The sequence below is a fragment of the Xenopus tropicalis genome, chromosome 5 (assembly GCF_000004195.4).
Source record: "Xenopus tropicalis strain Nigerian chromosome 5, UCB_Xtro_10.0, whole genome shotgun sequence".
NCBI classification, from domain to species: domain Eukaryota; kingdom Metazoa; phylum Chordata; class Amphibia; order Anura; family Pipidae; genus Xenopus; species Xenopus tropicalis.
In genome coordinates, this window is record NC_030681.2 from 113,038,000 (window position 1) to 113,064,418 (window position 26,419).

The following is a 26,419-nucleotide window of genomic DNA, read 5'->3' on the forward strand; positions in this document are numbered from 1 at the left end:
ATCACACCGATTAAAAGTAATAGCACATGGAGCACTTTGAGTGTCACAGTACAATGCCAGTGCTCCCCTATTATCTTGCATGACAAATATTTGCAAACAGTTGTCAGGCAGTTGCTAAAGTAGGTTAGAACTACTTAAAGATACATTGATAAGAGTGCTTGAAATGCCCTGTGTGCCATTATGTTAATCACAGTGATTCTGAGTTTGCAAGAACTGGGGTGAGATTATCTCATGACATCACTAGTCTAATGGTATAGCAACATATGATGATCATATTTAAAAAAAAAACTTTGCATGGGTCAGCTTGACCTGATCTTTAATAGTGTGGGTACTGAGCAGTCTTTGCTAGTGCTTGGCCATACAGTGAATATTTATTTAAAGCAGTGGGACCCCAAACTTTTATACCCCCGAGCCACATTCAAATGTTAAAAGAATTAGGGAGCACTACAAGCATCAAAAAGATTCACGGGGGTACCAGATAGAGGCTGTGATTAGTGATATGGTAGCATCTATGTGGACTGGCAGCCTAAAGAGGCTGCGTTTGGTGGTACACCTAGTTTTTATGCAACTAAAACTTGTCCTGACCTAGGAGTTTAAAAATAAGCACCTACTTTGAGGCCACTGGGAGCAACATTCAAGTGGTTGCTCATACCACTGGGATTACTGATTTAAAGATACAATTAACACCAAATTAATAAGGCTTGTGTTAAAAATATTTTCTATATTTTAAAAATAAATAGATTTTACTATATGTTTTACTGATTAGTGCAGAACACTGCAATTGTAGAACTGTTTAATTTTACTTTGGGAGGATGGGATATGTAGCAATTTTTGTATATTAAACTCCTTAGAGTTATATACTGATCCCTGGGGTGCAAGTGTTCAATTGCTAAGGGACACAAGAGTGTGCTTCTTAGTGCTCTGTGCAGACAGCAGCATTAGGTTGTGCAGGACAACTCTTTAAAGTATTGCAAAGACTATGGGTTAAATAAATTCAGTACAAGTATAGGATCTGTTATCCAGAATTTTGGGGGTTTTTCAAATATGGGATCTCAATGCAATTTGAATACCTGTACCTTAAGTTTTCTAAAAATCATTTAAACATTAACCAGTAGGATTGTTTTGCCGCCAAAAAGATTAATGCAGCTAAGTTAGGGTCAAGCACAAGGTACTTTTTTATTATTACATTAAATATTAGAATTATATGTTTAGAAAAAAAACAAAAGGGATTCATGACCCCTGGGGACACAAGAGCAAGAGTACTAAGGGATGCAAGAGCACTTATTTCCTAAGCACTTTCACCCGCTTGTACACTGCACTCTGCTCTGAGCGACAAATTAAAAATCCATCAGAACAAGCAGCCCTGTCATTACCACCTGCCTTGCCAGCTGCACATCCTGCCGCTTCTACCTTCTGCCTCAAAATGACATGTAAGGTAGGGGTGGGAGGGGGCTTATGTGCCTCCCCTGCCCACCTCTTTTGAATGGAGGGCTTCTTAAAGGAGACATTTCATATCACATTCATATTCAGTTATATGATTCATCTTTCTTTAATCTATGTAATCTTGCAGCAAAAAAAAGGATTTGAATGCATTTTACCTGCTAAAATCATTTTTATATCAGAGCTGCAGAGAGATCTTCACTCCTCTGAAGCTAAACTGAAACGAGAGATGGGAGTGTCTCTTCATTCTCCCACAGGAAATGGTCACAGCACTGACTGACAGGCTGAACTCTGCTGTAGCAGGGAAACCCCTCCCACCCCCCTGCCTGTGTATCTGTTACCAGTCTGCACATAGCTGTCCTGTGCTGCTGCCTGATCTTTACAAGTTGCAGGGAGTTGTTGCAGGAGAAAATGCAAAAAAACCCCAGCTTAGGTATCAAAGTACAAGTTGCAGGGAGTTTTTGCAGGAGAAAATACCAAAAAACGGGCAGTTTAGGTGTCAAAGTACAAGTTGCAGGGAGTTGTTGCAGGAGAAAATACCAAAAAACGGCCAGTTTAGGTGTCAAAGTACAAGTTGCAGGGGAAAATACCAAAAAACGGCCAGTTTAGGTGTCAAAGTACAAGTTGCAGGGAGTTGTTGCAGGGGAAAATACCAAAAAATGGCCAGTTTAGGTGTCAAAGTACAAGTTGCAGGGAGTTGTTGCAGGGGAAAATACCAAAAAATGGCCAGTTTAGGTGTCAAAGTACAAGTTGCAGGGAGTTGTTGCAGGGGAAAATACCAAAAAACGGCCAGTTTAGGTGTCAAAGTACAAGTTGCAGGGAGTTGTTGCAGGGGAAAATACCAAAAAACGGCCAGTTTAGGTGTCAAAGTACAAGTTGCAGGGAGTTGTTGCAGGGGAGAATACCAAAAAAACGGCCAGTTTAGGTGTCAAAGTACAAGTTGCAGGGAGTTGTTGCAGGGGGAAATACCAAAAAACAGCCAGTTTAGGTGTCAAAGTACAAGTTGCAGGGAGTTGTTGCAGGGGGAAATACCAAAAAACAGCCAGTTTAGGTGTCAAAGTACAAGTTGCAGGGAGTTGTTGCAGGGGGAAATACCAAAAAACAGCCAGTTTAGGTGTCAAAGTACAAGTTGCAGGGAGTTGTTGCAGGGGAAAATACCAAAATAACCCAGTTTAGGTGTCAAAGTACAAGTTGCAGGGAGTTGCATGTAAAAAAAAAACACATTTCTTTTCATTAGGTACAGTCTATATAATAAACAGATTTGACTCCTTTAGTATGAAAAACGTTTTTTTTTTATTTGGCAAAATATTATTTTTCAATAAAGAGAGTGAAGATGTTTACAGACTTACCAGAATGAGTCACAGTCACAGCTAACTGAAGGGCTCTAGTCAGGAGAGCAGGGCCGGCCAGGAGCAGCACAAGAGAGCAGGACCCCAGCGTGACTGATGTGGGCGGGGAAATGACATCACCAAAGTCCCGCCCATGTCTCACGCCCACTCCTCTCTCACTGGCTGCAGCGTCTCTATGGGAAAGAAGCTGGGGCCGGCGGCCCTAGCTGAAGACAGAGACTTTCTTCTGGCCGGAAGCCCTGTGGATGGGAGGGGCTGCAGCGTTTCAGCAAGGATTTAACAGCCTTCTTGAAGAGTAGGTAGAAAATAAACTTTATTGTATTCAATTTTACTGTGTTAGCTGCTTTTTAAGATAAAGTGAAAAATTATTGTATGTGTCTCCTTTAATAAATAAAAAAAAAAAAACATAAATACATGAAGACTCATTGCAAATTGTCTCAGCGTATCACTGCTGTCTGCATTATACTAACAGTTAATTTGAAAGAAACCATTCCCAAAAAATACTTAATGCATTGCAGTGTGCCCTGGAGTGGCATGTTTGCTGTTACAGTAGATGGGTTATTTGAACTACCTTGGTTCTACTTGAGACGACAAATCTGTATTCCTAGAACATATGAGAATAATGCAGATTTATTTACATTTTATTAAAAGTACCCACAGATTTTTGCCACAAATATCTCTTTCTCTGGGTTTTAAGATAAAATATATATGTATTTTAATTTAATTTCTGCATTCATTTTGCTAGTCACATTGCATTTTCTAATAACAGTTTCATACCCTTTAACAGGTGCCCAGTGTTGCAGTAAATAGGGATGCTTCTGGCAACAGAGAATCATTGCTTCAAGGGACTTTTAATGAGGAAGAATCTGCTAAGTCATTTAATGATGTACTAATGGAATGGAGGAGGGGACAACAGAACCCAAAGAAGCATTGTTCCCTACAGGCAGCAACAGGCATGGTGTTTCTTGTACATTACAGCATTCAGTATTTTGTGGATTATTGTGCTTGTCTGGGTCATTTAAAAACAAAAGCATATCTTAAAGGGCTTTCATAAAGTATGTGCCCACATCGTTCACACGAGAGACTTCTTTAGTCTGAAAACAGAGATGTCCAACCTGAGGCCCTTAAGCTGTTATTGAACAACAAATCTCTGTGTTGAGTTTAAACATAGCTAGAGGGCCACAGGTTGAAAATGTCTGATCTAAAATGATGTTTCTTTTAATTGGTTACTTTCAGCACAAAGAAACCTTGGGGCTACGCGATCAGGCAGCCTTTGAGTTCAGTGATCATATGGTTCTGTAGTCTTTAGTAGTTTCCTAAAAGGTTTGACAGAGGGAAATTCAGTCAATTTACAGAAGACAGTTCAAGGCCCTAAGGCTTACAGTACCTTCCTCCCCGTATTTTAGGATTGTTTACAATATTGCTAAAAACTGGATGTCTTAATTGATAGCCTAATTAAGGTATATCATGGAAGGAGCTCTGTGAAAATGTTTCTCGTTAATCATTGGTTATCATCATTTCTTCTTCACCTTTCTCGTTTTTGCCTTCCATGTGCTAGAATTGTAGTTGTTGTTTTATTGCACTAATTTCAGTCAATATTATTATAATCAGTGTGAATATTAGGGGTATATGAGCTTAGAGATAATTGTATGTTCAAGCCATTAAAAGTTTAGTGAATTAAGCCTTTGTTCTTTTTTATTAATAAATCTTTTTTGCTGTTCAGGTAGATGTGATTTTCACAGTTTAATCTGCAAACACAGAATGCCTAACATTGCTTTTCCATTCAGATTTTTTTTTCCAATAGTTAGAGATTTTAATGGTTCCATTTTACATTTATTTTCTTGATAATTGCAAGTCTTCATCAGTGTAGCACATGATATTAACAGTGTATACCTACTTGAGATTTTACAATGTTTTGCTGCTATATCTGTTCTAACCAGCAGAATGATGATGTGTAATAAACTGGCACAGAACATTTTAGAAGCTGCCTATAACCGTGCATCAGTCTCAAGGTTTATGAAGTTTCAAAAGAAACTGAAATTATGTTGCATTGAATCCAACGGCAGGCTCTGTACCCAAATGTCAACCTAGAATAAGCCAGTGTGGTTTGAAGAAAGAATCTTATTGATTGGAATGGTGACCCCCGCGTCAATCCCAGCATGTTTCTAAACAAAGTGAAGCCTAAGACATGCTGTAGACCTAATGATCTGAAGCCAATGCCTAGCCAGCATGTACCTCTGCATTTATTGTCTGACACTGCATTTCCCAGGTTCACTTGGCCCAGAGGTCATTTTTATGCTCAGTGCAGTCCCGAAGTAAATGCTGACTCCATACATTTCAAAACGACTGTAGTTTAGAAATGACAAAACCCTGTTTAGTTTGATCTGAACTGTATTTTTATTTGCGTATAATTTAACCTTTTCCCCAGTGCCATTGTTTTTTATTCTGCCAAAAAAAAGAATTCTGCGTGAACCATATGTAAAGACACAGACACAGTGGGCAATTTGCACTTTTCCCTGCAGTGAGTTGCGCATAAAACCACTAGTGTAGTTTAAAGAATCACCCACAATTGCACCCACCTATTCATGTGCAGGCAGGTTAAAAAATAAAATAGAAAGAGGTTACAGCCGCCCATTGTAAATTATTACCAGTTACAATTCAAAATAAGTCACTTTCATGTTTTGGGGGCTTCCAGTGCTACAACCATGTTCCGCTGCTAAAATGGGGGAAATTTGGAGGTGGCTTGGTAAGTGTGTGTCAGGTAAAATTGCTGGAAAGAGTTTGTTTTTAAATAAGATGCAAAGTAAAACATGATTACAGTTGACTTAAATCAGTGAATGTTGAAAAATGGCTATTCACCCAACCTGCTTTTCATCCCAAACTGGTTTAAACTTGCAGAGGTGAATGCAAATCTCTTGGTAAACCTTTTTTGGTCCTGCCGCAAGGTTTATTAATATTTTTAGAATATATACACATGTAACTCTATTATTATTATTATTATGCCTTGGCCTGTATAAGAACATATGTATATCCCCTAAAGTTATCATTAGGGCACTAAAATATTTACTTTTAATCCTAGATTGTACTGGAAATTCAGAATCTCAAACTGTGATGACAGTGCTCACAAAGCCATTTAAAGTGGAGTTTGCAGAAAACAGCCTTACTTACATGGAGAAACTGATGCTTAAAAAACACAGAAGGTAAAGTTATTGCTGATAGAATAAAGTGTCACTTTGCCTCAGAGGTTTGTTGCTTTAGCCTTAGGCTGATTAGTGTGGCTAACAGCTTATAATTATCAGAATGGTGTTCTCTTAAAACTTAAGGAAGCACATGCTAGCAGTCATTTACCAATGGTACATACTAAATGATGCTGCAGTTTTTGCCTTGGACCACTTTAAAAAACTAGCACAGTGTTTAGAGCAGTCAGATACAATAGAGCCCTGTACTTAAAGAATAACTATGGATGCAGTTCTTTGAGGAGAGAGAAAAAAATCTCTATTATGGTGCAATAAAGAGAATGCAGAAAACAACTACTCCACAGTTACTGCTGCTAAAAGTTCTAAAAGTACTCAAACAGTTTTCATACATGGTTTCTTTACTTTGGCTCATATGTGTTTGGATTAACAAATTTAAGATTTGCTGTGGACTAAAGCAACATCACAGATATGAAAGTATATTCTTTTTATTTTTTTTTCAAATCACTATATGCAGCCTAAAGTACATGGAATGCTTGCGGATGTTTTCTAACTGGCTTGGGTAATAGTTATTTCTTCCTTATCTGACACTGATAGAGTTGAATCATACAATAGATAGATGTAAGCAAGGCTCCATTTGAAGAGCAGTTTTCATTTTTCTAACAAGAAGCATTCTGTTTGCTCAGAAAGCTTTCACCTGTTTCAAAGTGCATATTGTAGCCATCCTCCAGAGTAACTTTAACTGACAGTGGAAACCAGTGTGCTGCTAAAATGAAAATAACAGCTCCATATATCTTACATTCCCGTGAACTGTAATGCTTCTTCAGATTAGTGCAACTTTTTTATTGCATAGAAAATATCACTAAAAAATAAACCTGGTTTAGGATAATCAGTACTATAATGTGTTTATAATATAATGGCATTCCTGCATCCCTTTACTTGCTGTACTAAAAATACCAGCATCTTGGATTTGTAGTTGAAGCTAAACAGGATGAGGACTGTTACCTGTGTTAATCTATAATGTATTCTCAAAAAAAAAACTAACTGTATGTTAAGCTATGAGCAAAAGGGATGATACAGTGCAATGGAAATTCTGAATGTACTGTCCATTGATAAACCTAGAACTATTTAAATATTCAAAGTTGTTCATTTGCTTTCCAGTCACAGCCCTTGTGTGTTTTCTTTTCTCATTGCACTGGCACACAGCCCACTCAAACAACTGCTCTGAAATTCCCCCGTGGATTACTCTGATAGCGAAGACTATCCAAGCACATAATAACTTATGCACTAAGCATGAAATTCGGGTTCTAAACAATGTTGTATGTTATGTAAAGGCTTTTGACAGTGCGATACATTTAGAACTAAAGGGCAGCATTAGGTTACCCTGGTTAGTATTCTCATTTATATGTATTTTACAGTACATGATTCTTTGAATTAAAAGTACAGTAGCACCATAAAGTAAAACTCATTTATACACATTTTTAAATTTGTGTACAAAAGGTTAGGTGCAAGTGCATGAGCAGAAATGTTCTATAAAACAGTGGCCCTTGGAGTCCAATGCACAAAGCATTAGTGCTTAGCCATGCTGGTCCTCTGTACTGCACCTTGTGCGGGAATAAAAATTAAGCAAGGGTGCTTTGCTGAAAGATCCCTGTACTTAATGCATGGCATAAGCCAGCGATACATACAGGGCAGAGCCTTTGCTTGGGGTGTGTATCAATAGAAGGCTTTCTTCTTAGTTATGAATATATTGCAGTTGGTATCTTCTCAGAGAGGCTAAGCCTTACAGTTTGCTGAATGAGGTGTGTGCCAGTAGGTGCCCATATGCCACTCGCCTCCTGCTCGGCTAATTTTTGACCACGCCCACTTTGTGGCCACACCCCAATTGCCACACCCCATTTTAAAAAAATACTCCTTTTATATAGTTGAAATGGCGGGATCAGACGCAAAATGTGCTATAACCTCATACTGTACTACCTAAGGAAAACAATATAGCAACTCCTACATAAAAAATACAAATATACAGAGAAGGCAGTCAATTATAAGTGAGTTATAACTATGTACCAGCTGTGCCCCCATAGACAGTAACCCCCATAGACAGTAACCCCCATAGAAAGCACCCCCAATTGACACCATAGACAGTGCCCCCAATTGACACCATAGACAGTAGCCCCCATACACAGTGCCCCCATAGAAAGTACCCCCCATACACAATGCCCCCATAGAAAGTGCCCCCATACACAGTAGCCCCCATACACATTAGCCCCCTTACACAGCAGCCCCATTACACAGTAGCCCCCATAGACGCTCCTTCTGCGGCGGCGACAGGTTGCGCCCCATGCGTATTGACGTCACATACGCACAAGGCGCAACCCTATAAAAGGGCCTGTCGCCGCCGCACAACAAGTAGAGCCGCAGAAGAAGCCAGAACGCCGCCTGCAGCCAGCGCATCCTACTGTGCTTGATAGTTCAAAGAATGTCCCGCGTTTCCATAATCTATTACGGAAATGAGGCACATTCATTGAACTATCTGGGACACGGGATGCGCTATAAAAACCGTGACTGTCCCGTGGAAAGCGGGGCAGTTGGGGGGTATGTAGCCCCACATAAACAGCAAGGTGCAAATCATTGTGTTTTATTCTAGGAATGGAAGGAGTCACATCTATGAACTTTCACTTCAGATTTCATGGGCACCAAGTGTCAGTTTAATTTGCACCTGTTTTTTTAACTTGAATTTTGCCTTTTTTTTTTACAAATAAGGCCCTAACTAGTACCTGTAAATATTTTGAGCAGCATTTGACCCCATTTAAGGGCAACAGAACACAGGATAATTACTCACACTGGGATTTGTAGCTCCATGTGGGGCAGAACCCAAATGAGTTGTTTATTATGTCCCTTGCACCCTATCCTGAACATGACATGTTTAAAATCAGTTTTAGGGGATTCTTAAATACTTAAGGGATTTCAAAAGAAATTTTCTGTTGAAGAAAAGCTTGATTTGAATGATGTGTAATCTCTGTTAAGTGCTGCGGAATATGGCACTGCTAGATAAATAAAGCATACAAATAATACATTTTACTAGTGCAGGGTAACGGTGCATTAGTTATAAGTGTAACTGTCGCTTTAAACAGTCAAAGTTTACAGTGAAATTTAAAAAAGATTTAGATCTGATTCATATTATGTAGGCCTTATGGGAAAAAAAAACTCTGCTGTTCATTCTTATGACTCACACATAACACATGTAGGAATATTTTTAGCCATCACTGTAAAGTTGTCCTGGTACTAACCTTCTAATTACGCTGGAAAGAGAAACCTTTATATGTGTTTGCACTTTTGCCAAATAATACATTAACCATTGGTTATCATGCTGCCAGCTATGAACTGTCAAAGCACTTGCTCCATCAAATCAGATATTCCTTGCAGAAACAGATGTATCTATATCCTCTGTTTTTAGAACTCCAGTGAATCGTGCAAGCCGCCAGCAGCAAGATAAATGTGGATGTTTCCCGACCTCTGCATCAGAGCATGAACTGAATGAGAGCGATGGCCTGACAGGTTAGTACGCCTCTCCTGCTTTTTTATTGACCTGATTGAAAAAATTGGATTACTCATTAATGGTAAATGACTTTGCACTAACTTTCAACTGGCCTTTATTCTTTCAAGCTGAAGAAATGGAAGACCATGAGCACTGTGCAGCTTTGTTCAAGCCAGAGAGATGTGTAAAGAATGATGTGAGATATAAACCTGCTTTGAAGATTGTGGAATTAGATAAGGTAATAAGGGAACAGTTATTTTGTGCCCCCAAGAAGACTTCTCTAAAATGTACTTTATATACAGTGAGTGCAAACGATTTGACATCTTTCTTACATTTGAATTCATGAGATATGCTGATATTTTTGCAAATCGTAGAAAACATTTTTGGAACGTTAATAAATATGCCCCATAAGCTATGCTCACAAGATCTTAAGCTAATAAAATATCTCACACCTTTTATAATTTGGGTTTGTGAAGTTTGTTGCTAGTGTAATACGAGCAGACTTGCTTCTTGTACTCCATGAGTAAAATGTATCTCAAAATGGGTCAGAGAGCAAGGCAAGAAATGTATCATCAAGCAAGCATGATTCGCAAATGTACTTATCTGAAATCACTACAGTTGCTAGGCTGCAACTTGATCAGTTAATATTAGTTTGAAATTGAATTTGAATATTTTATCCATTTCTCATACACTCCCTTTTACTTCATATTAGATTTTCATCATATATTAAATGAACTGTTTTTTTCCTTTTCTAGATACTTTTCATGAATAATGAACAATTATAAAAAATAACTCATTTTACCAAGATAAAATTGGCACCCTTTGTTTCACTTAAGAAATCTAAAATGCATGTTACTTATTGAAATTGTTTTATATTCAATATTAAATATGCTTAGTTTCATTTTGTTTGCAATGAATATTGATTTATAAAGTTTGTTTGGATGGTAATTAGACTCCAGATGAAGATCTTGAAGAATCTACAACTTGTTTGGTTTTTGAAGATGACAGTGAATTAAATAACCAACAAAGGTAAGAACTGGTGCTTTTAATAAAAATATCACACAGAGGGGATCTGTATGCAACAGCACAGTAGATACTTTCAGAAAAAGTTGGAACACTGTTGCAGTTTATACTCTATTTAAAGGGACTTAAGGTGGCCATACACATTACAATTATGATCTTTCCTGCGACCAATGGTTCCTGCATACCCTCTTCTCAGCTCAGCGCTGAATTGTCAGATATGGAGGTAGAAACAGTAGGAGTTTTACCCCTATCCAACGATTCAGCCTTAAACGCTTGCCTTTGCTCGGGTGCATTCAACAGCACCTGATCAAAATTTTCTATCCAAGGTTTTTGCGATATTGGTCACCTTGTCAATCCACCATACACGCTCCTAATATCATACAAAACCTTGTTTGATATGACAGTATCGGTGTGTGTGTGTATGGCCAGCTTAAATTTAACTAGTTTCTAAGTAAAAGATAAAAATGTAAATGGGATTTTTTTAAGAGTTTGGAATTCATTCCCAGAATTCCTTTTGTTTGCTTTTGTCTGTATGAGGCAGTCTCCTCAACCTAATTTATTTGTTTGTAGAACCACATTGTGACTCTACCTAAGCTGATCAGAAAACCCTGCACTACACTGATGAGCCTCAAAAAGGCGAAACCGGTCTGTAGTTGGGAATCTGATCAGCTATTATCCTGGCTTCAGCTTCAAACCCAGTGGGTGAGCTGTAGCCTATAGGATAAACCCATGTAAATGGGATTTTTTTAAGAGTTTGGAATTCATTCCCAGAATTCCTTTTAAGTAAAAGATAATCATTATTAACATGCACACATGGATTTGAGGTTTTTTTGGGTGCTGGGTCACCAATTTTCTGCCATTTTTTGTCTTAAATGAAGCCTTTGTTTTTGTGTTTGATTTTGAATTTTTTAAAAGAACTTGATTGGCAAAGAAGGGATTTGTCCGTGTCTGCTAATTTCTATTTATTATGCTACTATACTTTTAATTTAGGTCAGTTTTAAGTATTTAATTTTCCCATCTATTTTAATTCATAAATATTTCAGACCTGTATGTATTGCACAGAAGAGAGAATTGTATGATTGCATTACACCATACCTTTCAGCAGCAACTATTTCTAAAACTCCAAATATGTATTTGGTTAGAGTCTGTATTTTGCAGACAGCAGGTCTTTCTATCACTAGAAGATCATTTCATAGTGGAAAAACTGTGCACCAGTGTTCCATTATATACAACACACCACAAATTGACAATGAATTCCATAGATCCACAAACCCAGTGGTTTGCATTCTGTGTTCTAGAACAGATTACAGAAACTTTTTTTCAGTTCCTCAAAACACCATGACTTTAATCCATATTTAATTTAAAGTATGTCTACATCTTCTTCTTCTTGGACTGTATAATTACTTTTAGTGCCTGACATTTTATCTATACTTTGGTCATGCCTTTATTTGACTTTGCTGCGTAATTGCACTACAGTGTTTTTGTGTGTGTTCTGCTAAGATAATTATGTTCTGACCTATATTTAAATGCAGACATTCTTTTATTCTGTATTGTGACCTATTTTTACATATGTCAGTCTTTGATGGCTTGACAGCATATTATTTTACCCTGCTTCAACACAAAATAAAATTAGAAATTTTGAAACTCTGTTTACAGCTCTTTTTTAATCTGCATATTTGGTGCTGGTATTTGCTTAAGAAGTGACTTTGTAGGTTGCTTGCCTTGCTTGAGAGTATGAGTAATAATATACAGTAATACAGCCTGGAGAATCATTATGTACATGCATGTGACCTAATATTGCTGCCCTATCAGGAGCTCCCATCCAGTGTGGACGGCATAGCACTCCCTAGGAGCATGTTTTGAGCAAAATAGTATTGTTTGTGTGAAACAATATTACGCTAAAAATATCCAGAGTGCAGGATCTATTATTACCCACATCTAGGGTGAGGGAAGCAATTTTCCTATGATAGTTGCCCTTTAAAGGGGACCTGTCACCCTATGAAATTATTCCAAATCATCTTTTTTCCTGTTCATTGAAAAATTATATTTTAAACCTCTAATTTTATAACAACATTTACAAATACCAAAAAATATGGCAAACATAATTGTTTGAATTTAAAGTCTTTAACAGGTTTGGGTATTTTTTTGATGTCTGGGAGAAAGGTCCTATTTAAATGGGCAGTTCATCTACAGAAAATGTATTATTTTCAAACAGTACGGCACAAAAAAAATCCTCTTTAGTTGAAATCAGTTTATCTTTTGCCTGGTGACCAACCTTCTAAAATGTTATAATTTGGTACAGTAATTGATACACATCTCTGCTGCATCATAGAAATGGCAGCAACTGACAACGTGAAATCAAATGTTAGCAGATGCAGTGTGACATAAAAGCATAGAGCTTGGGAGGGGTAAAACCTGCAGCTGCTGAAAAGTTGTATGAAATTTCAGTAACTTATAAAGTCAGGTATGCCATGCTGCTGCTGAGAAATAAAAAGTAATTTACTTTTAAACTTAAATTTTATAAAAACAGTAAAAAAAAAAAAAAGCAAATGAAAAAGTCTTATAGTGTACTATTTTAAAACTATAGGGTGCAAATTACTACTGCTGCTCTTAACACCATATGAAAGACTTAAAAAATGTTTTAATAAATATGTTAATTGATGAAAATACGATTCTGACTGTTGGTAAAACACACACTGCTGGAAATCCCTAAGGAATCTCTAGTTCATTTTTTTCCCCAAGTTTTCTGATAGCAAATTTTTAATATGGTAAAGGGCCAAGTGAATACATTTTAAGTGTTTGCTGGTGTGCCTTATTAGGCTTTATGTTAGTCCTAAGGTATCCACTTCATGATGTTTAGATTGATGCTAGAGGGTTCAAGTTTTTCATTTTCAATAACTTCCTTATCACTGTATAGGTTGTCTGTCACAGTAATTGCAATGCATGAGAGGAGCTGTATTGCAGTTTGAGGTCATACTAAATGAAACCTATAATTTCAATATGCAACATTGTCTACCAGCAAAACAAATATGTTATTTTATCTTAATATTATGTCTTTGGGTTGTTTCAGTCTTTGGCTAAAACACACTGCAGTGAATAACTTCATAATATTATAATTTAGTTTTAACTGTAATGGGTTTTTTTTTGGTTTTTTTTTTTAAATATACCCCTGTCTTGGGCATAGTTTAAGTTAATTAGAAAATTAAAACTATTTGACTTGCACAGATAAGTCATTCATTTGATTATCCATAGAGTTTATAACTTTGAATTCAATGCTTAAGTTTTTCAGATAAGGAAAACCACAACAGTCGGACTGTTTATGCAAAGATTTTAGAAACTTCACCTATTCAAGCAGAAACAAAGAGGCCAAAAACTCTACCGCAATCAACATCCTCCATTAACAGAAACAAGGCTTTTAGGTCTCTTCAATATTCCTCAATCCCACACAAAGAAATGACACAAGGTAACCTTTGCCGAATTACTTTTCTGTCAAGGAGATGCAAAGCTCTTGAGTTCACATTTTGAGGCAGAGAAGCATTTTTATGCACTAACTTGCTAACAGAATATAGAAAGGAGGTCATTAGGTAAACTTTCCTACGGGTTGTGCAGTTTGGAATTCTTAAAGCTACAGTGCAGCAAGGTGCTGAGTGCAAAAGAAGCCCTTTAAATGTTACCTGCTGCATAGTAGGAGGCAGTTACAGGGCTCATAATAGGCGTACACTGTGTGTAGCAGGAAATTTACCAAACTATTTCGAATTATGTGCTTTCCCATAGTACAATTCCAAACTGTGCATTTGGCTTTCCCCAGGGTAAAATCACTGTCATCTGACAGCATGTATGTCCTTAAGTGCATATACGTATATCTACAAAAGATTGTCCATCTACGTTCATGCTATCTTGATGTCCCCCACATAGTAGCCCTGCAAACACAGTGCTGTGCACACCTGATTTAAATTGCCTTTGATCACCTGTTACTGGGACTTTGTCAGCCTGTCAGTGACTGCTGAATCCCAGAAGAGACAAAAGATCACTACCAGAGTCCAATCAGTTAAAAGTAATGCCAGTGTTCGAAACACTTACTTTGTCAGTGCATTACTAATTCATTGGCTCTGTCAACAGCTCTCTGCCTATGTATTTATAAAAGGAAGCAGCGACATGTTAGGAAATGGGATTTTTATACAAATGCACCCTATTCCTCTTTTAATATATGAAAACGTGAGTTATATCATTATAGATATTATTTTTTTTTTAAAAGGGTAAGATAATACATTTACTGATCATTTCCCTGTGAAAGATAGCAAAATGCCACCAATGACAGTAAGTGTTTATTTAAATTCCAGCCCTCTGAAATATACAGTATAGAGTGGAGATAACTTTTATGACAAATGGTTTAGAAAAAAGTACTGATCCTCTATGGCTGAAACACTTAAATGTGCTTTGCTGCCAATGTTGGCTTTGAGTTGTAAAAAGTGCAGAGTGTATTTTCATAGTTTACATTTTACATCTGTATTTAACATTAAAGGGGTGGTTCACCTTGGTTTTCATTATTTATTTTTTATAGTTATTGAATTTGCCTCTTTCCAGCTTTCCAATGGGGGTCACTGACCCCAGAAGCCAAAAACTATTGCTCTGTGAGGCAACAATTTTAATGTTATTGTTACTTTTTATTACTTATCTTTCTACTAGTCTTTCTGCAATTCAAGGCCACTTATCTTGGCATCCCTCCTCCCCCACCACGTGTTGCTGCAATCGTGCAGAGAGGACAATCCGGGTGGGTGAGTGGCCTGGGCCAGCAATCCCATAAAGGCCAGGTCCCACCAGGTTTTTTCCTGCTTGCTTGCCCAGTGGGACCCTGTCAGCATCAGAGAGTAAGAGGCCTTGTATAGCTAATATATAAAGTAATAACCTTAACTTGCAGGTGATACATGACCCCTATACTAAATATGGAATGCAATGAATATAAAATTATGATTCCAAGCAGTTATCCTGAGTAATCTAAGTAGTTAACATCCCACCTTGCTTAGGGACTTGTATAAAACTGGTGCCTACTCCCTTATGCACAGTGTTTTTGACAGACAGTAAGCATCATTGATTTTGATTTATATGCCTGCTGTATATTCTAATTTGGGCAGTACATACTTATTTGTCAGTTTAAAACCTAGCAATGTCATTTCCACTGTAAATGTACATCTGCCCTTATGTATAGATTTGAAGGTACAGTTGTAAGAAGCAGTGAACCAGAAGTGTGTACCTTATAGCAGGCAGGAAAAATGACAATGGAGCAATGAACAAGTTTAAGTATATTTCTTTTTATTTTCCATTGGTGACATGCAAAAGCTGATGAAAATAGTTGACCAAAATTTTATCAGACTTGTTTTTTAATGGCTGAAGGGCCTTATTCCAAACACAGGAGTATTAAACCCTGCTTACACAGACCCATGCTGTCAGCTGGGTTGTATATAAGTTTTGTCTTGCAAGGCAAACCATTGCAAAAACAGAACAACTGGTTGAAGTGTTTTGCATTTTCACCAGTAGGTAAATATGCCATGAAGCAACAACTTAAGGGGACCAGCCAATAGAATGAACTGACACATCCTCCCTGACTAGCAGCTCTAGGATATTGGGTGCACAGGGAGCACAGGTGGATAGGTGAAACTGCAAGAATAAGTTAAGGGCTTAACTCAAAATCTGAATGGGTTACTTTGAATAGGCTGATGTTTGCAGATGTTACTAACACTATGCTATGACGTAAAATAATTTTTATTCTCATAACAGTTTCCCTTCAAGCACTGTACAGTTTGAATCATTAGCATTAGTAGATACTCTCTCTGGCTTCTCTTTTGGTAGCAATTTTACTGAAACTGGTAATGTTCCTAAGTTCTGTTAGATTATTTCATAAGGTGTGAAATGCCTAATGCAATAAATTCTTCTTTCTTTCTGCCAACTAATATTCCATATATATGAATGTTCTGCACCAAAGTCTAAGTGACAAGCTGTGCAGTTATGTAGAGAGAAATCTAAGGGTAGCAGCCAGACAGAAGAATTAAGCAGCTGACAGCAATATATAAACATTTAATGCTTTCTATACAGATCATCTGCTTACAGCCCCACAGATTAAGGACAGCAAATCAATGGAATACAAAAGCTTTAATGACAACCAGAGTTTGGATTCAGCTTCAGCTGGAAATGTGTCCGAGGTAAAATCTCAGCTATTTTTTTAAGAATCTCACAGCAATTCATTCTCAGCCAAATTCTTAAATATCCTGTTATGTAAAAAGTTGAGAGCAGCATTTCTTATTGGTTTAATTACTGCACTGTGATTTGAGTTTATTAATTGTAATGCCATTGGGTTATGCAAAAACACAACCAATCAGCAATTGGCTTTTATTGAAATAGCCATAATGGAAGCAAACAGGAGCAGTGGCCAGTTCCATGCTGTAGCTCCCATCATTCCTACCAGTGCTGGCCAGTACAAAGGGAAACCATTTAGTAGTTTGAACCGTGGAAACCAAGTTGAATGTAAAACTGTTAAAAAATAAATGAAGCAGTAGCATTCTTTATAAATCAGATGAAAGTGAGTGTAGTACTGGCCAGACCGGGGATGATTAATGTAGTTGGCCAGCTTGAAGTATATTGCAATACCTTTATATGGACGAACCATCCCTGATTTGTTTGAAGGGGAGGGTATTTTTAAGTAGCTTAATGCACAAAATGTCTCAATGTTATAATAATCGGTGAGTGCAGAGGACCTTTCGTCTTCGTACATAATAAAAGCAAACATGCTACTAGTTGCTGTTGAGTACTGGTCTAGATTTTCTTAATTGTTTAGAAGTTACCCATTTTTAATATTAGAACAAGACATTCACAGAACACTCTTCTAAATGTTTGCATTTACTGCTTGATCAGTATGTCAGTTTATCAGAATGTGTTCAACGGCTTTGAGCAGTCAAATTCTATTCTGTGCTATGTAGAATTAGAACTCAGCAGCACCAAATTGTAAGGCCCTTGGGATTTAATGAGCGTTGAATTGAAAAGAAGGAAGAATGGATTTTTCAGAATTCAGGGTAATACTGCATGAGATACTAGGGGGCTGATTTACTAACCCACGAATCCGACCCGAATTGGAAAAGTTCCGACTTGAAAACGAACATTTTGCGATTTTTTCGTATGTTTTGCGATTTTTTCGGATTCTGTACGAATTTTTCGTTACCAATACGATTTTTGCGTAAAAACGCGAGTTTTTCGTATCCATTACGAAAGTTGCGTAAAAAGTTGCGCATTTTTCGTAGCGTTAAAACTTACGCGAAAAGTTGCGCATTTTTCGTAGCGTTAAAACTTAACGCTACGAAAAATGCGCAACTTTTCGCGTAAGTTTTAACGCTACGAAAAATGCGCAACTTTTTACGCAACTTTCGTAATGGATAGGAAAACTCGCGTTTTTACGCAAAAATCGTATTGGTAACGAAAAATTCGTAAAAAATCGCAAAACATACGAAAAAATCGCAAAATACCGATCATTACAAAAAAAACGCAATCGGACTCCATTCGACCCGTTCGTGGGTAAGTAAATCAGCCCCTTGGGGTCATTAACAATGCCCCATGCTGTGTGCACACCGAGTATGAGAAGTATGCCCCTTGAATTGATAATATGCAGTCAGAGCAAGCTGGTTTGGCCCACCACTTGGTCAAATATACGCTTGGCTGGCTACCAAACTGAAAAAGGGGATCAAGCCCTGTATGACCAGTTTAAGGCTGATCAAACAGATTAGTATGGTGTGCTTTAAATTAGTAATAATTTCTACATTTTTTTCAGCAGTGTGAGTATGTCGTGTGATTTTATTTTAGGACTTCTTTTTCTTTTCTAATAATGTATTCGCTTTATATATCTATATACAAGTAAAGCGTCCTTATCTGTCAAATATGCTGTTATCTGCACACCAAGGGAATAGAATAGTGACCTTAATTCTGAGTTTGAAAGGCGCAGTATTCATTCTTATTCCCTCTTGCAGGGGATTCTGAGTAAAGTGTGAGTAGCACTACCATGTACCTGTTTGGGAATAGTGATGCATGCATATTGCTGTGTGACCTCCATCCATAATTATTTCAGCACCAGTAGAGCAACTGGTTTTTTTAATGCTAAGAGATTATATACTTAGCTGGTTAAATGCTTTAGGGGATTGTGAGAATATGTTAACTTGAATACTATATCAAAGTTTTTACTTTTATTTTGTTCTCTTTAAAAGTGCAGTCATTAAACTGACAGCTGAATGTGATTCTTTTATAAATAATAATGTATTACATGAATATATTTAAATGCCCCATGAACTTACCAACTGATATTCAGTGTTTCTTGATTTTTCTACTGTAAGGACATATTTAATAACATGCTGTTTTCATCCCTTATTAATATTATTAAACAATTTCTGTCCTCAAAATAAAAAGGTTGTACTTGTGCCTGAACACAGTGTGCAATGCTGTCTAAATTTGGACAAAATTTGGTCTAAATTTTAAAAAATGTCATATTGCTTGCATAGCAAGTACGGCTTATAGCAGTCTAGTCTTGGTTATCAAGTCCTAGACTGGTAGGGCACTATAAATGCGACTAACTGATTGGACTTGTGCTATCATTAACCAGGAGAATAGAAATCCTATATAGGTTTGGGGCAAGCAAGTAAAAAACAAATGTTTGAAACATATATATGTATGTGTCCACATCTATATCTAGTGATAGATATAACAGTATTTAAGGTGCTGTAAAAACAGATACGTTTTACAGATAAGAGTAATTAAATCATGAACATATATTTTTATAACATTTTTTTTTTATTCTGTTTCCACAGCAGAAACTTAGAAGCATTGCTCTCAGAGAGAAAAGTGTGGTAACTGACTATCAAGGCCTAAAGGGTTTTTTTGTATTAAATGTTGAGACAAAGGAAGTGAAACTGGACCACAGGTCACCATCTCCTGACCCCAAAACTGCAGATGATAACATCACCTGTAAAGGTATATTTAAAGTGACCCATAATATTATTTTATGTTTGTTCCATTGCAAAATGCAATGCACTTTAATGGTCTTGGTTGCTAATGAAAAGTTAGCAGATTGATCAAAATGAAAGACAAAAGCTCTACCCAAAATTCATCCAACTTCTATTGATTCTTATGGGATTTTTAGAAACATACTTATTAATGAGTGGAAGTTAGAGTTAACCATTTGATAAATGCATTTCTATTCAGGTAGCTCAGATAGTGTTTATGCCCCTTTTCTACATGAGGCCAACTGAATGAGCTCATGTCAAGAAAGGGGTATCTTTTCCTTTCAACATAATGTGCTGAGCATGTTAGTACTGTTCAAATGTGTGGGAGGGAAATAATTAAATCTGAACCCTTTTGGCATTTCATAGTTATGACTTGGATTGGGGAATGTGTTTTATCACGACACCTTGAATTAAAACAATACATTACTTGAATAGAAGGGAAACAATACACTAAATAGAATATAATTAAATACAAAAATGCAATTAGAGTCAAGATTAAATAATGAATGAAGGTGGTCCATGCTCCACAAAACTTACCGTCTAAGAGGCATATTTATCAATTTTCAATGAGGGAAAAAAAGCAACAAAAGGCATGCATTTTCCTCATGACCACATTTTTCTTATTCTCATGCACTAGCATATTTAAAAAAAGGAAAAAATAGTCCTGGTTGTGTTTTTTGCTGAAAACAATGATAATGAAAAATACATTCAAATGCAAATTGGTAATGCTCACCTATAACAACCACTTGTTGTAGCGTTGGGTCCTGTCAGCTGAGCCCACTGCCGAGGACCAAATGTAACTTTATAAACACGCTGTAGCACTCCGAATCAAGTGAAAAGGGTGTTTATTGTGCCAACAGAACAGGTGATGTTTCGGGCTCCTGCCCTTTCTCAATTTTTATGCAAATTATTGCCTTTTTTTCTTTAATAAATTGTAATTATTGGAGCTTTCAAAAAATCTGATAAAGAAGAACTAAACGCTTAAAGTAATCATGGCTAGAGATGCCATATTACAGTATATATACTTAACTTATTGCACCAGCCTAAAGATTTATCATCTCTATTGTAGTTATAGTCCAGGCATTCTAAGTTGTCACAGCTGCTCCAAATTATCGATTCAGTTAGAAGTGTCAGTGACATTGCACATAGTCAGTGAGCTCTAAACAGCTGTTGATGCGCTAAGTTTAGGGTTTGTTGCAAATCATCAAGTCATGTAAGCTGCTGCAATAAGGCTGATTGGTAAATTTGATTCATAGTTGCACTGGTTTCAGAGCTGCCATGTACCAATAATCTGTATTATTTACTAATCAGCCTTATATTGGGACATTTATATTCAATATATACAGTATATTGCACATTGGTCCCTAAGCTCAGTAAGTGACAGTAGCACAGAGCATGTGCAGTGAATCAGCAGAAAAGAAGATGGGGAGCTACTGGGGCATCTATGGAGGCACAGATCTTCCCTTCTAAAGGGCTGTGGGTGCCTTGGGCTGGTACAGAAGCCTAAAACATAATGTATAACACTTCTGCCCTACTTCTTTAGTTAGGCTTTAGTTCTCCTTTAAATCTGGTACAATAAAGAATTCAGTGACGTACTCTGTACTTTTTTTGGCGATTTTTGTCCTTTTTATTAAATTATACAAATTTACCTTCATTAGTGAATTTTCAATGGTAGCTGCTTATATTCCTCTGACAGACGTTTATTGATTTTTTTGCAACAATCGCTATTTTGTGTTTAAAGTAAAAATCTATTGTTTCAAATATATGCTGAGTGCAAACTAAAATGTGTCGGATGTATCTAAAAATTAGAAGCTGAGCAAAGTTTAGTATCCTTTATTTATATATTCTTTGTGAAATGCTTGCTTAGTAAAACAGTCTTCCCTTTGCCTTTTTATGGCCCTTTTAAGTTAGGTTAAAATACAGCATTTTATGGTGTTGTTCTTCCTTAAGCTTCTCATCTGCTTGATACTTACGTTAAGACATTTTTCATTCCAGCATTTTTAAAAGGATCATATAAAGGAAAATAAATCAATCATCTTTGTGTATATGAAACTGCAAAACAAGAAAACGGAATGCACAAACATCTAAACTAAAGCAATAATAAAACAATATTAATAAAATTGAATGATTTTCTCCTGTTTCTGCCTATGGCTAAAATATGCGGTAATTAGGTCTCAAAGTACCAGCATGGGATATAGCTCTGTCAAAGTAACAAACAGAAAACATTACTTTTCAACACAAAAAAATAAATAAAGAATACCAGGAAGTCTCTTTCCTGATACAGGAGAAATATTCTAATGAGTGCTTTATGGGCACTGCTGATCCAATTACCCAGCTTGTTTCTGGATTCTCTCAATGCCTGACTTTCACTTCACTTATCATCTGAGCATAAAACTGAAAACATTGCCTCATACAATTTTAATTGTAATGTAACTTTAACATTTAGTTTATTGTTGTTAATGTGCATCCTGCTTTTAGTTTCTAAATCATAATGTTTCTACTTTATGGGAGTTTTTACAGACTTTGTCTTCTTCTGCCTATTGTTTTGAATCTTATTTCAGTGAAATTTATATGTTAACTATGTGAGGGATAGTGTACCAGCATGTGACTAGTTGTGTTTTAGCAAGGCTAGAATGTAAGGATGCAAGGCTAGAATGTAACTGAGAAATGACATCAGATTCACCTGTGTCTGATCAAATATTAAACATGAACATCCAGCAGCCGGTTGCTGTGAGGCCAGTGTGGTTTTGCAGACTCATCTTTACATTTATGTTCTTTAGCACAGTAGATATTTAGTTTGTTTTGCCTGTGGTGCTGTTAAATTAGTTAAAATATGGTTAAGGAGAAGGCAAGGTTCAGAGGCTGGGGGCCCCAAATGTTAGGCGATTGTAATCATTTACCCGATACCCCGGGCTGGTGCTCCTGTTAGCAGAAAACTGCACCCGCCCAGGGTAGTTGCAAGCAAGCGATCCTCTTCTTCCCTTCACTTTTCTTCAAAATTCTGGGGCTGACACATGGGCAGCAGAGTGAAAGAGCCAGCTTTGTTGTTAAAGTTTGATTTTTTACTCTGCTGTGTATGGCCTCCTGCACAAAGACAGAAATAAACAGAAGGATGATTGCTCCTCGGAAGAACCCCATCCCTTTGCAGTTTTCTGCTAACAGAAGGGTATCAGGTAAGTGATTACAATTGCTGGGAGGTACTTAACATTTCTCCTTTAATTGTAATTAACACATGGGTCCATCTGGGCCATATTTACCATATATGCACTCGAGGGCCTGTGCCTATGGCAGCAGCACTCAGATGCTTATATGGTAAATTAATTTTTTTTGTGAAAAAAAAATCCCATACCACTGCTACTGGGTACTTTACTATAAAATCCAGTGGCAGAGGTGGGAGTTACCTGGCTCTTGCCACACAAAATTCTGTTTCAGGTAGTAACCACTGGAGACCCAGCAGCAGCTTAAGCATGTGTGCAGATGAGGCTGTTGTATGTATGTATGTATGTATATCATTATTTATAAAGCGCTACTTATGTACGCAGTGCTGTACAGTAGAACAGATTAATACAAACAGGGGGTTATTAAGATAATGATAGATAAATGCAAAGTATAACAATAAATACAAGGTACAGTTGCAATAAGTGAAGAGTCAAAGACACATGAGGATGGAGGTCCCTGCACCGTAGAGCTTACAATCTATATGGGTGGGTAACTTACAGACACAAATAGGCAAATATAAGTGCTGTAGGTCACAGTGGGTGAAACTGCAATATAAGTGCTAGTTCCCAGATCAGGTGCTGTGCGAGTGCTCCAAGTTTTAAGTTTAGCTTTAAAAAGAGGGATTCCAAATGTAAGGAGCAGCAAGGCAGAAAGGTTTAAGGCCGGAAACAGCAGTAGTAATAGGGGGCGCAACCAAGCGTCCTGTTGTTAAGGACATGGTGGAGAAGGCACAGTTGCAATAGAACAACTGTTTAGTGGAGCAAAGTTTTAGTCCTAGGCAGTCCAATGGCAAAATGAAGCACAACGTTCTGGATGTGATGTCACTACTCTGTGTATGACAGCACTTCTGTTGTTCGCAGGAGCAGTCTGGTGCCTAGGGCAGCCCTGTATCGGAAAAACAGTCCATCATGGTCTTTGCTTGTAGATGCACATTGGCTCACTGTACTGTACTTATGACACATAAGTCAAATCCATAGTCACATGACATATCCTAAACTCTACTATATGATGTATTTATTCTATGTGATGATAACATTTCCTTGTCACTGTTATGAGGCACTTTTTATATACTCAGTCGTAGTGCAAATTCAAAATTCAAATCAATAATATTTTCCAATTAAATAATCTACTACCAGCTGTAATGTTATATTTATATTTAATTTCAGTCTTAGTTTTATAGTATTAACAATTTAAAAAAAACAAAAATCACCTGACAATACTGGGTTTTATGTAGAAAATACAATGCAGATCAGTCAGTATTCTATTGCTTTTTAGGTTGTGTAAATATTATTGATGTTTAGTTGTTATTTTTAGATGACATTTGGAGTAAATACAATATATTAGAATTATAGAAGCAGGCCTCAACTCCATATATGTACTAATTATTTGAATTTCATGGTTGACATTTTAACATTAATGCAACAGTACAAGTCTGCTCGAGGGTTCAGATGAGTATGTTTACAAGATCAACGCAGTTTAGTTAATGATAAATTATTGGAGACGTGTGTGATGTGCAGAGGTGAATAGCACATTCGTATTGATTTTATGCTGCCGCTGTATTATATAATGTTGGTACAGGTATGGGATCCGTTATCTGGAAACCCATTATCCAGAAAGTTCCAAATTATGGAAAGGCCATCTCCCATAGATTCCATTATCAGAAAATAATTCTAATTTTGTAAAAATGATTTCCTTTTTCTCTGTAATAATAAAACAGTACTTTGTACTTGATCCCAACTAAGATACAATTAATCCTTACTGGAGGCAAAACAACCCTATTGAGTTTAAATGATGTTTAAATTATTTATTAGTAGACTTAAGGTACGGAGATCCAAATTACAGAAAGATCCTTTATCCGGAAAGCCCCGGGTCCCGAACATTCTGGATAACAGGTCCAGTACCGGTAGTATCAAACGTACCATAATTTCCCTTGAAAAATCTTGCTCTATTAATTTCTATTTCAGGTAGTAACCACTGGAGACCCAGCAGCAGCTTAAGCATGTGTGCAGATGAGGCTGTTGTTCAGGACATTGTGGAGAAGGCACAGCTGCAATATAACAACTGTTTATTGGAGCAAAGTTTTAGTCCTAGGCAGTCCAATGGCAAAATGAAGCAGAAACTACTGGCAGGTGAGAGTCTAAAAAGTTTTGTACATTTTATAAATTGAGGCATAAAAGTGTGTGCAGGTATGAAATCTAGAAGTATCCTTTTTATGTAAAACTCTTTTTACTCGTTGCATTTAGTATCTCAAGGGCTGGATATGCAAACTCACTAAGATATTGTGCCTATAAAAGATTCAGTTAGGTTTTTACTAAGGCCTGTTTTTTTTAGGTTGAGCTTTTTATGGGCTAACATATCAGACCCGCAAGATATTTTACTGAAAACAACCCTCGGGATTGCTCAGATCTTGCTATATACTAACTGGAAAGGGAATCTATATAGTCTTGGGAGTTTATGCATCATTTACGGGCAAACTGATATGTGGACCCATTAATATGTATCACAACCTACTGTAGGAGATTTTACAGTCCAAAATTTTACCTGCCTTAAAAACTTTATTGCAAATATGGGCTAAAGAAATGAATGCACAGTGTACTGTACAATAACAAACCATGGTGTTTAAATTATGCGTGTTTTTATTTTCTCCTACACCTTGCAACCAATTATGCTGATAAACTCTGTATACCAATAATCACATATTGTACTGCCCCAATTGCCTTATTAGTGACAAAACTGGGAGACAATGTGGGATTTAGGGTGAGGGATGGAACTCTGAGTTCTCATAAGGTGTAAAACTAAAGTTAGCGCCACTGTTCTAGTAACTGGTGAAGTCTGCGCAATTATAGAGGGTCTTAGAGAAACCAGTCATTTGCCAGGGGTACCTATAAAGGCACTTAGGCTTGGCTGTACATACTAAAAGCATGTGAACACAAAGCAAGTTTTAATGGGACTTAAAGTCTTAAATGATTAAACTTTTCAAAAATAACAAAAAGTTTGGCCAGGAAATTTTGTATCAAAACACCAGCTGCCTGTAATATTTACAGTACAGGTATGGGATCAGTTACCCAGAAACAAGTTATCCAGAAAGTTCTGAATTATAGGGAGGCCATCTCCTATAGACTCAATTTTAATCAAATAATTTTAAAACTAAGATAAAAAAAAGATACAATTAATCCTTATTGCTGGCAAAAAAAACTCTGTTGGGTTTAAATAATGTTTAAATTATTTTTAGGATACTTATAACTATAGAGATCAAAATGACGGAAAGGTCCCCATATCCAGAAACCCCAGGTCCCAAGCATTCTGGGTAACAGGTCCCATTGCTGTATTTTGCAGTGCCATAGTTCCTTGTGACCATAACATAACCATGTTATTACTTCCACTCTTTTCATTAGTTTCTGCCCAATCTCTGCAAAATCCTTGAACTGGATGAAATTATATCAGTTTTGTCATGTTAAGACTTGTGTGATTTGTGTGCTGAGTGAATGTGTATAAATGAATAAATCCGTGCATATCTAGCTCTACTGGGTAAGGCTTTGCATGCAAATGTTGCTAATGCTTTTCTCTTCCATTTTTGCTCGTTTCCTAGCACAGATAGTTTAACTGAATATTTTTGTTTGAGAA

The 26,419-nt window shown here is 36.9% G+C and overlaps 1 protein-coding gene across 1 annotated transcript in view; it reads left to right on the forward strand.

The window, feature by feature from the left end:
- The window catches only part of zbbx (zinc finger, B-box domain containing), a 65,448-nt gene that overhangs the window by 25,774 nt on the left and 13,255 nt on the right, over positions 1–26,419 (forward strand). Inside the window, exons 9-17 of the mRNA XM_002931565.5 lie at positions 3,577–3,742; positions 5,869–5,989; positions 9,438–9,538; positions 9,647–9,756; positions 10,471–10,547; positions 13,823–14,004; positions 16,632–16,738; positions 19,382–19,544; positions 24,760–24,924. Coding sequence (XP_002931611.2) covers positions 3,577–3,742; positions 5,869–5,989; positions 9,438–9,538; positions 9,647–9,756; positions 10,471–10,547; positions 13,823–14,004; positions 16,632–16,738; positions 19,382–19,544; positions 24,760–24,924 — 1,192 coding nt within the window. The remainder of the gene's footprint in view (positions 1–3,576; positions 3,743–5,868; positions 5,990–9,437; positions 9,539–9,646; positions 9,757–10,470; positions 10,548–13,822; positions 14,005–16,631; positions 16,739–19,381; positions 19,545–24,759; positions 24,925–26,419) is intronic.